The sequence below is a fragment of the Diorhabda sublineata genome, chromosome 5 (genome assembly GCF_026230105.1).
Source record: "Diorhabda sublineata isolate icDioSubl1.1 chromosome 5, icDioSubl1.1, whole genome shotgun sequence".
Taxonomy (NCBI): Eukaryota; Metazoa; Arthropoda; class Insecta; order Coleoptera; family Chrysomelidae; genus Diorhabda; species Diorhabda sublineata.
In genome coordinates this window covers 27781625-27797000 of record NC_079478.1, presented here as the reverse complement: position 1 = coordinate 27797000, position 15376 = coordinate 27781625, and the positions used below count along the sequence as shown (strand labels likewise).

The following is a 15376-nucleotide window of genomic DNA, read 5'->3' as shown; positions in this document are numbered from 1 at the left end:
TGACTGCAGCGCCACAGTAAATATGAACTACGGGAGGCTGTCAGAGCATGTTTTATTACGTTTTTCAATAGTAAACGGAAAAATATTGGAAAAAAGTATAATAAATAGTAATAAATTAGTCGTCAAAAATAATGTGATAATTTAATACTTACTACAATTTTAGAATTATCTTGAACAAGCCAAAAAACAAGTAAGTATAATGATAAAATATATAACAGAATGCAGTAAACGTATATAAGAACATGCTGCCACCAAAGTACATTAGATTACATGAACCTCAGAACGTTTCAGTAACTGAATTTGAAGTCAATTCTCCGTTGACCCAAGTAGAATTGAATTTAGAAAAAGAAGAATGTGCTACGTGGGTCGATTATTTTTAAATTTTTTGCGAAGAATATTGTGAAGTGAGTACGACCTGGATACAAACCTCCGAGAGTTTTATTTGAAAAACGTGCAATTATCGGAAGATGAAATAGTTAATTTATCTTCTGAAACTGTTAAGCAGTTTTCTTGTAACGACTGGTTTCAAGCTAGACGCTTAAGAATTTCTTCCACTTCTAACGTTCATAATATAAAAGTTTTATGCAGGAAACTAGTTGAAAGTTTGGTTTCAGACATGCTATCATCATCATCTATCAGCCATCTTCCATCCACTGCTGGATATAGGCCTTCTCTAGTTTAAACCATCTATCCCTATCTTGAGCTGTATGTATCCAATTTCGTACAATTTTCTTTACATCGTCACTCCATCTTGTTGGCGGCCTGCCTCTACTTCTGTTATCCATTCTTGGCCACCACTTCAATATTCTTTTCGTCCATCTATTATCCGTCATTCGGGCTACATGGCCTGCCCATTTCCATTTTTTTGGGCTATAATTTCAATAATGTCCTTAACGTTTGTTCTTCTTCTTATGTTCTCATTTGTAATTCTATCCCTTCTCGTAATTCCCAACATTGCCCTTTCCATTGCCCGTTGCGCCACTCTCATCTTTCCTGCAGTTTTTCTCGTGAGGGTGAGCGTCTCTGCCCCATAGGACATCACAGGTATAACACACTGCTCATATACTTTTCTCTTTAGGCTTATTGGTAAGTCTGATTTCAAGGTATTACTCAACTTGCCAAAAGCTATCCATCCAGACATGCTATATCCTAGTAAAATGGACAGCAGCTCAACTAGATACGGTATAAAAATGGAAAATTATAACAAAGAAAAAGATTTACAATACTCCGAATTATTATTTTTAATAACAATAAGGTTTTGGTACTACTCACTTGAACCTTTTAACTGTAGCTATCCACCGATTCCGTTGATTTATTTTCCATGTAGCGGTTGGAAATTTATAAAATTTGCACTTTTTCTGTCAGTATTTTTATACAATTCACTATACAACAATGCTGATGACCCATTTTTATTTAATTTATCATAATTAAAACAAACAAAAAGTTTAACGTGTATTTGTTTAAATTTCGGTTATAATAGCCTCCCGTAATGCTCAAAGTGACCACTGCGAACGCTTCAGTCAATTTAGTTTCCCCTACCAGGCATTCCCTCAGAGCGAATAGAGTGATATCGTTTATCCTTTTTATTACTGTTGAAATGTCGTTGACGTGACACCAGTTTCCTTCATAAACTTTTCCTGTTAGTTTTTTTTAATTGTCTACTTTTGAGGCCCCTAACATGTGATCTACTTTTACTTGAGGTCTGTTACGTTTTTCATGAAATAGTTTTAGTTAATTAATTAGTTTGCCGCGGTAGATACTTCGACTTTATAGCCACTTGCAACATCTAAATGAAATCAATTTGTTTGCGCACTTCAGATCGACTAGGTAAAACTAATTTCGTAGAGTATGTGATCAATACTAGCAATACAAAGTCATTGTGAAATGTCGATACACCTTGCCTCCGGTCTTGCAAAAATTTATTGGTAAAGAAGTAGACGGGATATTGAATCTCAAAATCATTTCTGATGGCCGAAATGACATTTATATAATCGTATCCCATAAAGGTCGCAAAAAGCTTTTGCTGTACATGGCGAAGAAATTTTTGAATTCCTTAGGGTTTTGTCCATAAAACGGGGTAGTCTCATTTTAACATGGCTATAGATTTGTTTCTTCGACTAAGAAGCTTTTGATATAGAGCATTAAAATCAATTTCAAAATTTAAGTTTAAATATACTTTGTCATAATCAGATTCTGACTCTGTGGTTTTTGATTTCTAACTTGAATATTTTGAAGAATAAATTTTTCAATCCAATCTATTTTTTGTCAGTGTCTCTGGCTGTCTGCCTGAAAACCCATAATAAGCTGTTCATCTACTTTATTTCAATTGGCCTCAATGTCTCATCCAACAAGTTTTTTTTAAACATTCTATCAATCCATCAAAAACTGTAGATCTGTAATTTGACACAAGTAATTGATTGATATTAGAAATATTTGGTTGACAGAAAAGGACGACTGAGAAATTTCACCCTTGGACACAGTGTACAAAATAATGACAAAGTGTCCTGCGGATTTCGAACTGGAAGATGCGTAACAGACGATATATCCTCTGTTCAGTAGAAACAGTGAATGGGATATGAATAACTTTGCCGATATTTACAATTATCATCGACTTCCATAAGATATATGACACAGTTAGAAGACAACATCTTTATGAAATAATGAAAGACCTAAAAGTACCAACAAAACTGATAATACTCTCGAAAATGACACTCAAGAATACTCAAACAAAAATTGAAATAAAACAGAAATCATCAAATATAAGACTAAAACAGGGAGATCCTCTATCTACTACGTTGTTAAACAAAATACTGAAATGGATAGTACGAAGAAGGGGAATCAACACCACTGGAATACTAAAACAACAGAGTTACTAGCTTATGTAGATTGTGGTTATTTTATCAAGAAGTAAGAAGGGATTGAGAAGTATGCTTGAAAATAAAACAACACTTAGTGGAGGTACACACACAAAAAAATTTATTGATGATTGAATCAAAGACAATGGCGATGATGGAGAAAACATATAAGCAAGTTTAACTCGAGGAAGCAAACAGGCAGGAATCATAAACAAGAATATATACTGAATAAAACGAAGGAGAATAGAGAGACATATTGAAGAGGAAATTACCTAGGAGGATATTAGAAGGAAAAAACGAGGGAGACATATGGAGAAGAAGAACAAACAAAGAAATAAAGAACCTGTATAATGAAAGAATGTCGAAATCAAGAAAGAGAATGACTGATATGGCAGGAACACGTAAAAAAGGAGGCAAAATGGAGGGAGGAGTTCGAAACTGGAAGGCCAATGCAAGAAACAGAAAAGAATAGAATTGAATTATTTCCATGCTATATATATATATATATATATATATATATATATATCTTTGCCAGCTATATTATGAGCGATTTTCCGTGCTTTCGAATATTCATCGTTTGGGAAATATTTCTATCAACGTCACTTTGAATATTGAATTTTGAATCCTATGAATTTAAAATTTTCACAAGATTTTATACAACTCAAAGCCACCACAGATCTCAACTAATCATTTCCCAGAGGATGAATACATAAGTATTCGAAAGCTCGGAAAATATATTAAAATTAGTCTATTGTGGTGTCTCATTTCCACATTCCCAATAAGATAGCGCTTATACATGTATTTATTCTAATTTATTATTTCTTAGACCTTTTGATATATTAATGCATCTAAATGTTTTTGATTTTAGGTTCAAAATTAGTTTTTTTTTATAGTTTTTAAAACAAAGATAAATTTTGACGTTTCGAATTTTCTTTAAATCTTTATCAAAATAGAAAAATAGAAACGTCAAAATTTATTTTTCTTTTAAAAACTAAGAGACCTAAAATCAAGAACATTTTATCTTTCTTTCAAAATTATTAAAAAAATCTAATTCCAAAACAGAAGAGACCTAAAATAATAATTTTGGAGGAATTGACGTTTCGACTAATTTTAATTGTTTATCTTAATATAGATATAATGATATATAATATGTAAGCATTTTATTATTGAAAATGTGGCAATTAAACACCAAAGTAGACTAACTATAATATATTTTCGAAGCTTTCGAATACTCATATTTATATTCATTATCTAAACTATAAAAAAACTAATTTTGAAACAGAAGAGACCTACAGTCAATATATATATATATATATATATATATATATATATATATATATATATATATATATATATTTTAGAGGATTAGGAATCTGCTACCAGACATTCAAGCTTGGCACATGGCGGTCTTATTTGCTAGAATAGTGCCGGGTTGGTGCTGCCTCCAGCATTCACCGACCGACTAAACCCTTCCCTCTTTCCTGCCTGCTGGCATCGCGATGGAACCACCTAAAGGTATTACTTCGTCGTAATGCCCTGCCTCTTATCCTTTTTTTATTGTCTAATAGTTTCTAATTGCTCTTGTTCTTTCGTCTCTTTTGTGTTATAATGTTCGACGCCATAGTAGATATCACGTTCCACATTGTAGGAGACTGTAGCATGGTTTGGACTATGTTTTCTGGGGTTATGATGGTATTTGCTTCTGTTTCAGCTCGTCTTCTTTCATTTTGCCACCTAGGGCACGCAAAAAAGGTATGATAAACATCGTCCTGTTCATTGCCACAATACTGGCAAAGTGGCGAGTCTTTCATTTTGAATCTGCAGAAGTATACTGCAAAGCATCCATGTCCACATAATAGCTGGGACAAGGCGTACGTTATCTCCCCATGTCCTCTCTTGTGCCAAGGTTTAAGTTCCGGTATGAGTCTTTTGGTCCAAGCGCCCAAGTGGTGTGTTGCTTCCCATTTTCTTTGCCATTTAGTTAGCGTGTTTTCTTTTTCTGTTGTTTTAACTGCTTGCTCTTTTCCATGTGTGGCGGTTCTCTCGTTCACCAATAGGTCTATGGGTATTATACCCGCCAATACTAATATTGCATCGGTGGATACAGTACGGAACGCACTGCATATTCGGATAGCTAGTTTTCTCTGTATCTTGAGGAACATAGATCTATACTTCAGATGTTTCAGAGATTCTTGCCATACTGGTGCAGCGTATAGCATAATCGAGTCGGCTGCCGCCGACAGCAGTTTGCGCTTACTTGACGATGGTCCCTCTCTTTTCGGCATCAGGCGGCTAAGAGCCATTATCGTCGCTTCAGCCTTACGGCTTGTGTTTACAATATGAGCCTTCATTTTAGCGCCCTGATCGAAAAATACCCCTAGGTATTTAGTTTGTGGTTGAGTGAAGACCGGTGTGTCTATTATATCGATAGTCACCTGTTTAACAATCTTTCTATCCACCAGCAGCGTTGCCTCTGTTTTTTCTGACGCCAATTCTAGTCCTCTGGATTTCATCCATTCCACAACCCTTTGCACTGCTAAGTTGGTCACAGCTACGATTTCGTTCTCCGTCTTCCCACTCGCTTCTACCGCCAAGTCGTCAGCGAATCTAATAAGCAGGACTCCTGGCGGCATATCCAGGCGTAGTACATCGTCGTAGTAGACGTTCCACAAAGTGGGTCCAAGTTAGTTCTGTCGCCAATTAAGATCCTTCGGTTGGTAAAGTAGCTTTTTACCATTCGTATCAAATATGGTGCTATCTTTCTTTTTTCAAGTTCTCTTACGATGCCTTGCCAGGGTGCCGAGTTGAAGGCATTTTTGACATCCAGGGTCACTAGCAAGCATAGTTTTCTATTTTGATGTGCGAGTCTTTTTGCTATATTTACCTCTTCCATTACTCTCAGCATAGCGTCTATGGTCGATTTCTTTTTCACAAATCCAAACTGTGTATCAGCAAGGCCTCCTGTTCTGCAGATTTCTTCAACTATTCTTTCTTTTATAAAGTGCTCTAGTAGTTTTCCCATGCAATTTATTAGGCACAGCGGTCTGTATGTGTGTTTTGATTGTCCTTCTTTACGTGGTTTTTCTAAGCAGCAATTTGGCGGTTTTCCAGATATTTGGGAATTCGTCCTTCAGGATTTGCTGGTTCATTACATTCAGACAGATTGGTGAAAGCCTTTGTGCGACACATCTAATTATCTCCGGTGGTATATGGTCGGGTCCTGCAGCCTTTTTTAATTTGATCCTGTTTGAAGCTCGATCCAGCTCTTCTGCTGAGAATAGTGGAATAATGTCTCGTACCTCAGTGGTACTCCACTTAGTTTTCTGGTGTTGTGGGAACAGCTTCTTAGCTTCGTCAAGCATGAGTTCTTCTGACAACGCAGGAGGTGATCTCAAGCTCAGTTTATTCATCACTATCTTGTATCCTAGTCCCCATGGGTCTTCTTCAATGACCCTTTTCCATTTAACCTGTTTTGCTCTTAGGATGGAGTTCTTTAGCCGCGCTCTTTCTTCTTTGTAGGCTTGCCGGGATGTATCTTTTTGTTCTTGCGATATATTAGGTTTTTTATGGAGCCTTGTCATATTTCTCTTCCGTGTAAGGCATTTTTTCCGAGTCTCGGCGATTTCCGCTGACCACCAGTATGCTGGTTTTTTCCTGTCACTTGGGATACCCTTTCGTTGGAATGTATTATCACATGCATGGCTGATGTTCTCAATTAATCTCTCTGGCTTTAAGGTTTGTTCTCTTGATGGTAATTTGCTTCGCAGTTCATTTATGAAGTAATCCATTTGTGTCGTATCCACCCTCCAGCCGCGGCTCTTCATCTTCGTTCTTACGCTATCTTTCTTAATAGCTATATCAAAATAAACGTAATTGTGGTCTGTAAGATTTTCCTCTTCAGACACTCTCCAGTTCGTTACTAAAGGCGCTATATTGGTTGCCGCGAATGTTATATCGATAATGGATGAGCTTTGGCCTCTACGGAAGGTAGGTTCACATCCGGTGTTCAGTGAAATTAAGTTTAGTTCTGAGGCCCATTCAGAAAGAATATCTCCTCTAGAATCATTTGTTGTTGAGTTCCACATCATTGATTTCGCGTTGAAGTCCCCGCAAATCAGGCACTTATTTTTCCGTGTAGCCATACTATTTTTCAGTTCATTCAGTAAATGTTGGAACTCTCCGAGCCTTATATTTGGCGACATATAACAGCTATATATAGTGATTTTGATGCAGTCAATCCAGACAAATCCATTTCCCTGTCCCCAACCTTGTATCGATATGTGCTTGCTTGCTGGTAAGCAAATTGCTGCATCTATATTGATATCTGTGTACCAGCCGCTCTTTTTAGCTAAATTCTTGTTTGGTTCGCTTATGATTGCAATGTCTATTTCATTTGCAGCTGTTGTTTGTCGCAGTAAGTCATGTGCTAGAATACGCCTACCTAGGTTAATTTGAACTAGTTTGAACATTTTGTTGGCGGTTTGTTCGTAGCCTTTTTATCTCTCCTCTATATAAAGGGCACTTTAGGGAAAGTGGCCTATGACCGGGGATGTTGCATAGTACGCAGTGAGCTTCTTTCGTGCAGTCTTTTTTCTGGTGGTTATCTCCCCCACATTGTATGCACAGTCGTGTTCTATCAGGGCCCTTGCAGAATTTGGCTATATGACCAATTTCCCAGCATCGATGACACGAGTCCACTCTCACCCTTTCTCTCACACTGCAGTTGACCAAACCAATTCTTATTTTGCCCATTTTGAGTAGGCTATCGGCAGTTTCTTTTGGTATAAAGACGGTAGCTGCTTGTGTCCCGCCATAGTCAGGCCTCAAAGAGCTAACTCTTATGTCTCCTGTTGGTTTTCTTCCCTTGTCGATGTCTCTGATAGCAGCTTCCACTTCTTGTTTGCTAGTGACAGTATCAATGTTCTTAATATGGTGGACAACCTCCGCTTTTTGGACTCCTCTTAGCGCTTTAACTCCATTCCTTCCCCTAAGAGCTTCAACTAGTCGTTATGCGCCCCCAGCTGTTTCCTCCATTTTGAGGAGTAGGTTCCCGGACTTCGTCATGCGGACACCCCCAACACTGTCACTTAATCCTTTCTCTTGCACTTCTTTTTTAACCTCCTTCAGTAAATCAGCATAGGTTCGGTCGCCTACGTCAATGATTACTGCCTCTCCTTGTTTCCTGGACTGAGCTCTCGTTTGTCCCTTATTGTTTGATTGCATGCAGATGACAGCTTCCACGTTATTTTCTCTACATGCACACTCTAGTACCGTAAGGGCCCGGTCTTCGTCCCATTCTTTTGAGGGAACCACGGTGATGTGCTTGACTCCTTTGTGCCTCATCGCCTCTGTAAGTCTTTTACATGCCATATACAGTTGGAACAAGTCTTGTTCTTTGTCTTGTTCATTTGGCAAGCCGACAAAGAATGTGAAGTTTACTACTTCAGTCTCCCCTTCATCTTCCATCCAAATCTTGCTGTTACTTGCCACACTTTTCCAGGCTGTATTTTGTTTGCTTCGACAAGCTTCCAAATGTGTGGTATTCTGACGGCGACTTCCTGCACAATTTTGTTTTCTGCAGCTTTTTTTTGTATCCATGAATATGGCTAGGTCTCTTCCATCTAACACTCTCCGCATATTTTCGGTTATTTTTTTTTTGTTTTTTGGAAACACTCATTTCTCCACTTCATTCCAATCAAATTCTTCAGGGATTCTTCGTTTAGGCCTTTGATTAAATGTGTGTCTATTTCGTGTGGCGTTAGCTTTTCTGGGCCGTCAGTTTGGGTTGACGAACATGTTACTGGTCTTTCGTTTGTTTGAGTACCCACCTCACGGGTATTTATCTTCACGGTCTTCTCATCTTGCGGCTTGGGTTTATCCGGGCTGTCTAAAGCTCTTCTTAGAGTGTCCTGGGCTTCTCTTGTCGTGAGTTGCTCTGTTAATCTTAGCAGTTTCGTAGATATTTCTCTAATTTCCTTTTTGGTATTTGTGCTCTCACGAGCAGTCTTCACTAAGGCTTTCGTTTTAAGCACTAGGGAATCGATAATCCTCAGGATTTTGGTTCCCGGGTCTATTGTTTTCCTACTTTGTGACATAGCAATATCAACGATGCTGATATTTTCTAGTCGCTTTCTTTTAGCCAACTGCTGTATGTTTGAAGTCCAGCCAGTGTCATCATCAGTTGACAAATTGGGAACTGATCCTCTTCTCCCAGGGGGAGATCTTGCTAAAGAGCTTCTCCTTGCAAAGGGGTCTATTTCTATTCCAGTCACCGTATCCAGCACCCCGGCCTGGTCTCCTACCGCGGGCGCATAGTGGTCGCTTGCTGACGGTCGAGGGGGGCCCACTCTCTCACCACCACTCTCGACCGGTACTGAGGTATCCCTCCTCTGCACCGTACTTTCCTCATTATTTCGTTCCATAATTCATTTATTTTCAATGTTTTTGGAATTTGTTCGGGTTCCTTTCCTAGATCAGCTGTCTTCCCCACGACTAATGAGCCCGATTTACCCATTGATGGCCGCCCGCTTCGGGTCAGACCAGATATATATATATATATATATATATATATATATATATATATATATATATATATAGTTAATCTAATTAAATGAATGATCATGTTTTGAAAATGATGAAAATGATTGTCTCAACTTATTGCGACAACAACAATTATTATGTCGACTTGCAATATAAGAATAAATAAAATTAAATGAGCGCGTTATCGCCATGTTTCTTGTGTTTGTCCGAAGTAGTAATTCTAGCATAATAGTACATGTGTCAATATTACGGAAATCTCAAGAAGGTAAACATACTTAACAGTTATTATCAACACTATTATGTGGCTTTAAAAAATATGTTTCCATAACCTACGCGGTAATAATAATAATTACTCAATATCTGTTGTACTTCGAGACTTTTACGTGATTCTCGTGGTATATTTTTAAGTTTCCTTTTTTCTCGAATGGAAAATTTAGAGTGTTGTCTTGAAAGCGAGACAAGACTAACCGAATATATCTCGGGCAACACTAATTTTGTCGCGAATCTCTTTAATTGATATGTTTTGTGAACTATATTGTCTACTAATTATCTCGTTCCAAAAAAACTACTAAGATAAAATGTCACATGAGTCTTATTAGCTGGAAACTTCGATTTATAAAAAATTCTGAAGTTGAAAAGCTTTTGCCGTTAAAAAACGTCTTAGCTCTAGCTATAGTCTTACAAATCCTGATTTTAATAAATTCAAATTGGTATTGATGCGAATCTATATCAGGAATATCACGGTCTCGAAGGAACTAGTCGTATTTTGAATAAAATTGAAAGTATAGTACCACAGTACCTTTGGAAGTAATTCCTAGTGTTGAAAAATTTGTTGGCATCTTGAATGTACTCATTTCCTTTATGAGGGAAATTCCCTCATAAACATTATATCATTTGTAAACGTACCTAGTAGCTCCCGGAAAATGGTGTAACACACCCTGGAAGTAAAGCTATATGGGCATTAGCCTGTAAATTCCTTATTTATGGTTGGATTGGTATCGGACAAATGGCTTTATAAAAAAAATGAGGAGTAGTATGAGGTAGAGTACCGCTCGGTGTCATAAATGCATTAGCGTATAACTTCTTTTTGTTGAATTGTCAGATGCCATGTGTGTCAGCCATATTGTATTAGGTAATTCCTACATTTCAACGGTTTTTATTATTCTCATCAATGTGATTTTAAAGGACCACGCTTCAATATCATGACTCTTAGCTAAATTTGATACTTATCTCCATACTTCATTGTCTTCATAGCCTCAACTTGCTTCTAATGTTATGATGTCGTTTATATTGACAATCACTTTAATATTTACCAATTCTGCTATGCTGATCACTTATTGAAAGTTGTTGAGTCTGTCAAATTTGTATTATATTGCAACTAAATGATATTACATTTGGGTTGTATCCACTGTATATTCAAAAGATGAAATTATAACTAAGGAAGTGAAAAACGAAAGCAAAAAAGCAGATCGATTGATACGAGTTATTACATTCTAACGTTCAATATAGTGGTCCATTGCCAGCTCTGGTCCTACGTTAACGCAATCGTATATTTTATGACAATTTTCCAATCGTCTATAGAACTACTGAAATATATTCTTTCCCGCAGTTCATATTAGCAGTTTGAGTTTTGTTAAACTCAATATACAGTAGATTATCCATATTCTTTTCCTTTACGTTTCATTTTCTGTAATACGTAACTCTAGTTCTGCGAATTGGGTTTATCAAGTCGTATTTAGAATGTTTGTAAGGAATTTTAATAACTGCTGAGCTGGTAGAATATAAGATTAGATGTTTTTTTTAGTTTTTCAATCTCAAGGAATTGTTAAATTAGAAATCGTGATATCAGAAACTTTACTACAAAAAGATGACTAAGAAAATACGGGTCTTAGATTGGCGTTATGCAAAGATCATGTTCGGTATGCATGACGTAAACTTATGAGTTGTGCAAGAGAAAATACTCAAAAATAATTGGAATAAATTAAGAATTTTTTGATAAGTATCTAACAGATATAGCTGCTATTGTAAAATGATATCTTTTAATTGTCATTTGATGCTAAAGTCTCTATGCTGTTCAAGTATCCATGAGAAAGAAGCCAAAAGTAGTTTAACATTAAATTGGGGGTAATATCACTTCACTCTTACTACAATTTAATCATTAAAAAGCAAAGTACGTTATGTTAACTTCTACGACCATTTTTTATTGTTATAACATTTAAAGTTATTCAGATTGTTATATTTTGAATGGAATGTATGTACAAATCTTCGTTGATTTTCAAAACAATAATGATGCATCTATGGAAACTATACCTTTTGATGAATTTGGTTTCATACCCACCATATTGTCTAGGTATGATATCCGGCGACTACAAGCTGTCTTTTGACATGAAAAAATTGTTTCTAGGAAAAAAATGTCAATGTTATGAGCAATTCATCATTGAAACACATTAGACGATAGTATCATTCTCGATTGAAACTATCTTTTTGTGAATAATAAGAAATTTGACTGAAAAATTGCTTTCTCATAAGTATAGAGTAGACCGATGTGTTATGTTGAAAATAATACGTTTACTATACTTTAAAAGCCATGTTGTCATGACACGTGAATTGAAATTAATTTATTCTACAGGGTGTATAGTTCTTCCAATATCAATTGCAGATTATAAAAACATAATAATTAAAAGGCAATCGAATCAATATAAATTGGTCGGCATTATACGCCGTTATTTAGACAAATGCACTTAATTGTAATTCTATTTGCAGCTTGGAAAAAAATCATTATTATTCTTCGTTAACTAGCTACAACTGAAATTAAATTATAAAACGTAAATAGACGAGTAAAATGTACCTACCTGTAAGGGCGTTTGGCTTAAACAGGGTACCAGACGTGAACTGCTTTTTTTGCACTCCATTAGTTTGTTTTCTGAAACTGAAATTCAAAGCAAAAGCTATAAAGAAAAATAAATTCTTTGCATATAAAACAAAACATTTCAATTCAAAAGCATCTTTAGGAATAATCATGGTAGTCAGAGTCAGAGTTGATTAAATTATGATGAGTTATAAAGAGGGTGGTACCACGTACTCATCTTCTTCTCTGATAATAAATATGTTGGATTTTTAATAGGAAAATTAAAATATCCAAGTTTCATTTTTCCAACAGCATAGAACTATAGACTGTAGTGCAAAATGTGCACACCTTTCTACTTTGTGACAGAGGTGAGAATAGTTGAAGGCTTTTCTGCTAATCAGGGTTATTGGCGTCACCTTATTCATGACGGCACGCAGTTCATTTGTAGATTTATAATTGTGGGAAAATTAAAGAATATTGATTTAGGCACTTTTTGGACTGAATATTAAGTTAGAGGTACGTCAGAAAAATCCGATTGAAATATTGGATATTATAGACAAAGATATCTCATTCACTTATTTCCAAATTTTAAATATAAATAAAATTTAGGATCAGTGATTTTTCTCATGAGCTACGGTCTTGAAATACTCAACCTTAAGGGGATCCTGTAGTTTTGTGGGTCGAAAAATCGATTTTATTTATTAATCAGATCTACTAGCTGTGTGGAAAATATATTTTACTTTATTTTACTAGTTACGGCCCGGGAACGGTGCAGTATTATTTTCACGTCATCTACACGCTGTATATAATAATTCTACCAATTATTTATATGATCTTATTAACTATTAAAATTAATATTGTATCACATGAAAGATTAAATTTTTCCTATTGACAAAACTTAACCGTACGTTAAAAAAAACTAGCCGATAAGTTATAAAAGGTTAGTACAACAGGATTTTAAAGTTATATAAACTCCAGTTGCTTCGCTGTACCTATTAGAGTGTCGACATTTTTCACTTTTCGTTATATTACTTTTCCGACAAGCGATACATTTTATAACTTGCTGGAATATATCATGTTTATCTTTTATGAAAAAAGTATGTAACGGATTTTTCTGTCCGTTATTTTCGTATTTATATCACTTTGTTGCAATTTTTATATCTCCAAAGAAATATATGTCCCGAATTATAGGAAACAGAATATACAAAAATCTGACAATTTTAATTAGTGGAAATATTGATTAAACTGTACATTATACTGTACTGATTAAAACAAAAATTGAACTGTTATCAGCTCACATGAGATTAAGACTACATGTTATTAATCTCTGATCTATATAATCACGAAGAATTCGAGCGACATCTATCATTTAGCACCATTTTATCAATTCGTTTCAAGTGTGTTTTGCGACTTCTCACAATTCATCGAACAAAGAAGCTGTCTTTTGAATTGCAAATGAAACTGAAGAGCGGATAATGTCTACAACTGAAGTTAATATCGCTAAAGTAAAGCGAATTAATGGAAATGGTGACTGAAAATCGTCGGTTACGTCAGAGATATCAGGGTGATTTTTTTCGTTTCATAAATTAAACGCTCGAATCAAATTTCCCAAATACAAAATAGAAGGAGTCGACCTCTTATTTATGAAATGGATTGGAACTGGTAGTGTATATTAGTTTGACATACTAAGAAAAAGGGTTCGAAAAAATGAACCCCCTGATTTTGCCAAAGTTTGTTCTTGATTAGAGAAGATAAATTCTAAAAGGATTATGTATTACAGACTGCCTCCAAGCTCCCTTCAGTTATAACATTTTCACTAAATATCTCCAAAAAAATTGATTTTAGTGAAAAAAGTTTCTAACAAAAAATATAGTGTATGAAAAGTTCTGTAAAAAAAGTTATACATTTTTTACGTTAATTTATTCTTTTGGCTGTTACAACCCAAAATATCGCAGCAAAACTCTATTAACTAGCTTTTTGTGATTGGCAAAAAAGTGCATGATATAGCAATTCAAACTTCAGTTCATTAATTTTGGCTATTGCATTAACGGATGTGTGAACTAGTGCATTGTCTTCGTGAAACAACAATTTCTTCTTAGCCAAATGTGTTTTTGCTTGATTTCTTACACGCCGTTGACAGTTTTTCCTTTTTCAATATAGTCAATGAAAATTATCCCACACGTTTCTTCCATGGTTATGGAACGGAGCAAAATTCGGATTTATTTCTGTGAAATATTGTCAAACACTAGATGGAAACATCTTCACGGCGCTGTTTTTCTTCCATTGTCAGCAAACGTGAAACCCATCACAACTTTCTCATGTCCATACTATTTCTGAGAGCTCGCAGACTTTCAGTCGACTATTATCAAGTACTGCTTGTAGCTTTTCTTAAACATTTCTGGAGTCGTCACCTTAATTGGTTGACCACTGCGATTATGGTCGTACGGCCTCGTTTAAACTCTACTATCCATTATTTTACTATTGATAACAAAGCAGATTTACCCAGAGTACAATCTAGTGCAGCTCTCATATTGGTTAGGCTAAGGCATTTGAGATAAAAGTATTGTATCTCATAACGATGAGCAATTTTTTTCTCTGTTTACAAATTCACTGAAAACTATCACTATTGATGGTTGCCAAATACTAAACAACGTGACGTCTTGAAACTTAAAACATACGCTGTATAGATCGTGTATTTTCTAGTACTTTCGGAGCCATCCCCGTATATAAAAAACGGAGAATGTGGTACGAGTTAGCGAGAAGACGACAACTGGTTTTGTAACTTACAGATCAGTCAGACAAGGAAACGTTTTAGACCAATTATTGTTTCTTCTAGTCACGGACGAAATAGCTAAAGAAGTGAACAAAGAAGGAAAGAGGTTACAAGAGATTGAGTCCAATCTGCATAAACGAACTAATGTGTGAGGACCTACTATTATTCGCTAACACAAAAGATGAGCTACAAAATAGAATACAGATGTGGAGCAATGAAATGAAACAATACAGATAAATATACAAAAGAGAGAAATAATGAAAATATCAAACAAACCAGAAGAAATAACTGCAAATACTAGTACTAGAATAGAAGAGCGTTAACAAAATGAAGTATCTAGGAACAATTATAAGACCAGAT

At 35.6% G+C, this 15376-nt stretch overlaps 2 protein-coding genes across 2 annotated transcripts; both read right to left on the bottom strand.

Moving 5' to 3' along the window:
* Positions 1–4426: 4426 nt before the first annotated feature.
* Positions 4427–5488, bottom strand: LOC130444701 (uncharacterized). The gene has a single exon (XM_056779978.1). It carries the CDS (start codon positions 5486–5488, stop codon positions 4427–4429), a length of 1062 nt encoding a protein of 353 aa, XP_056635956.1.
* Positions 5489–5926: 438 nt separating this feature from the next.
* Positions 5927–7324, bottom strand: LOC130444700 (uncharacterized). Its single transcript, XM_056779977.1, has one exon. It carries the CDS (start codon positions 7322–7324, stop codon positions 5927–5929), a length of 1398 nt encoding a protein of 465 aa, XP_056635955.1.
* Between the last annotated feature and the right edge of the window lie 8052 nt (positions 7325–15376).

Coding starts and splice junctions, on each gene's coding strand:
- LOC130444701 (XM_056779978.1), bottom strand. CDS start 5,488: ATGCCGCCAGGAGTCCTGCTTATTAGATTCGCTGACGACTTGGCGGTA.
- LOC130444700 (XM_056779977.1), bottom strand. CDS start 7,324: ATGTTCAAACTAGTTCAAATTAACCTAGGTAGGCGTATTCTAGCACAT.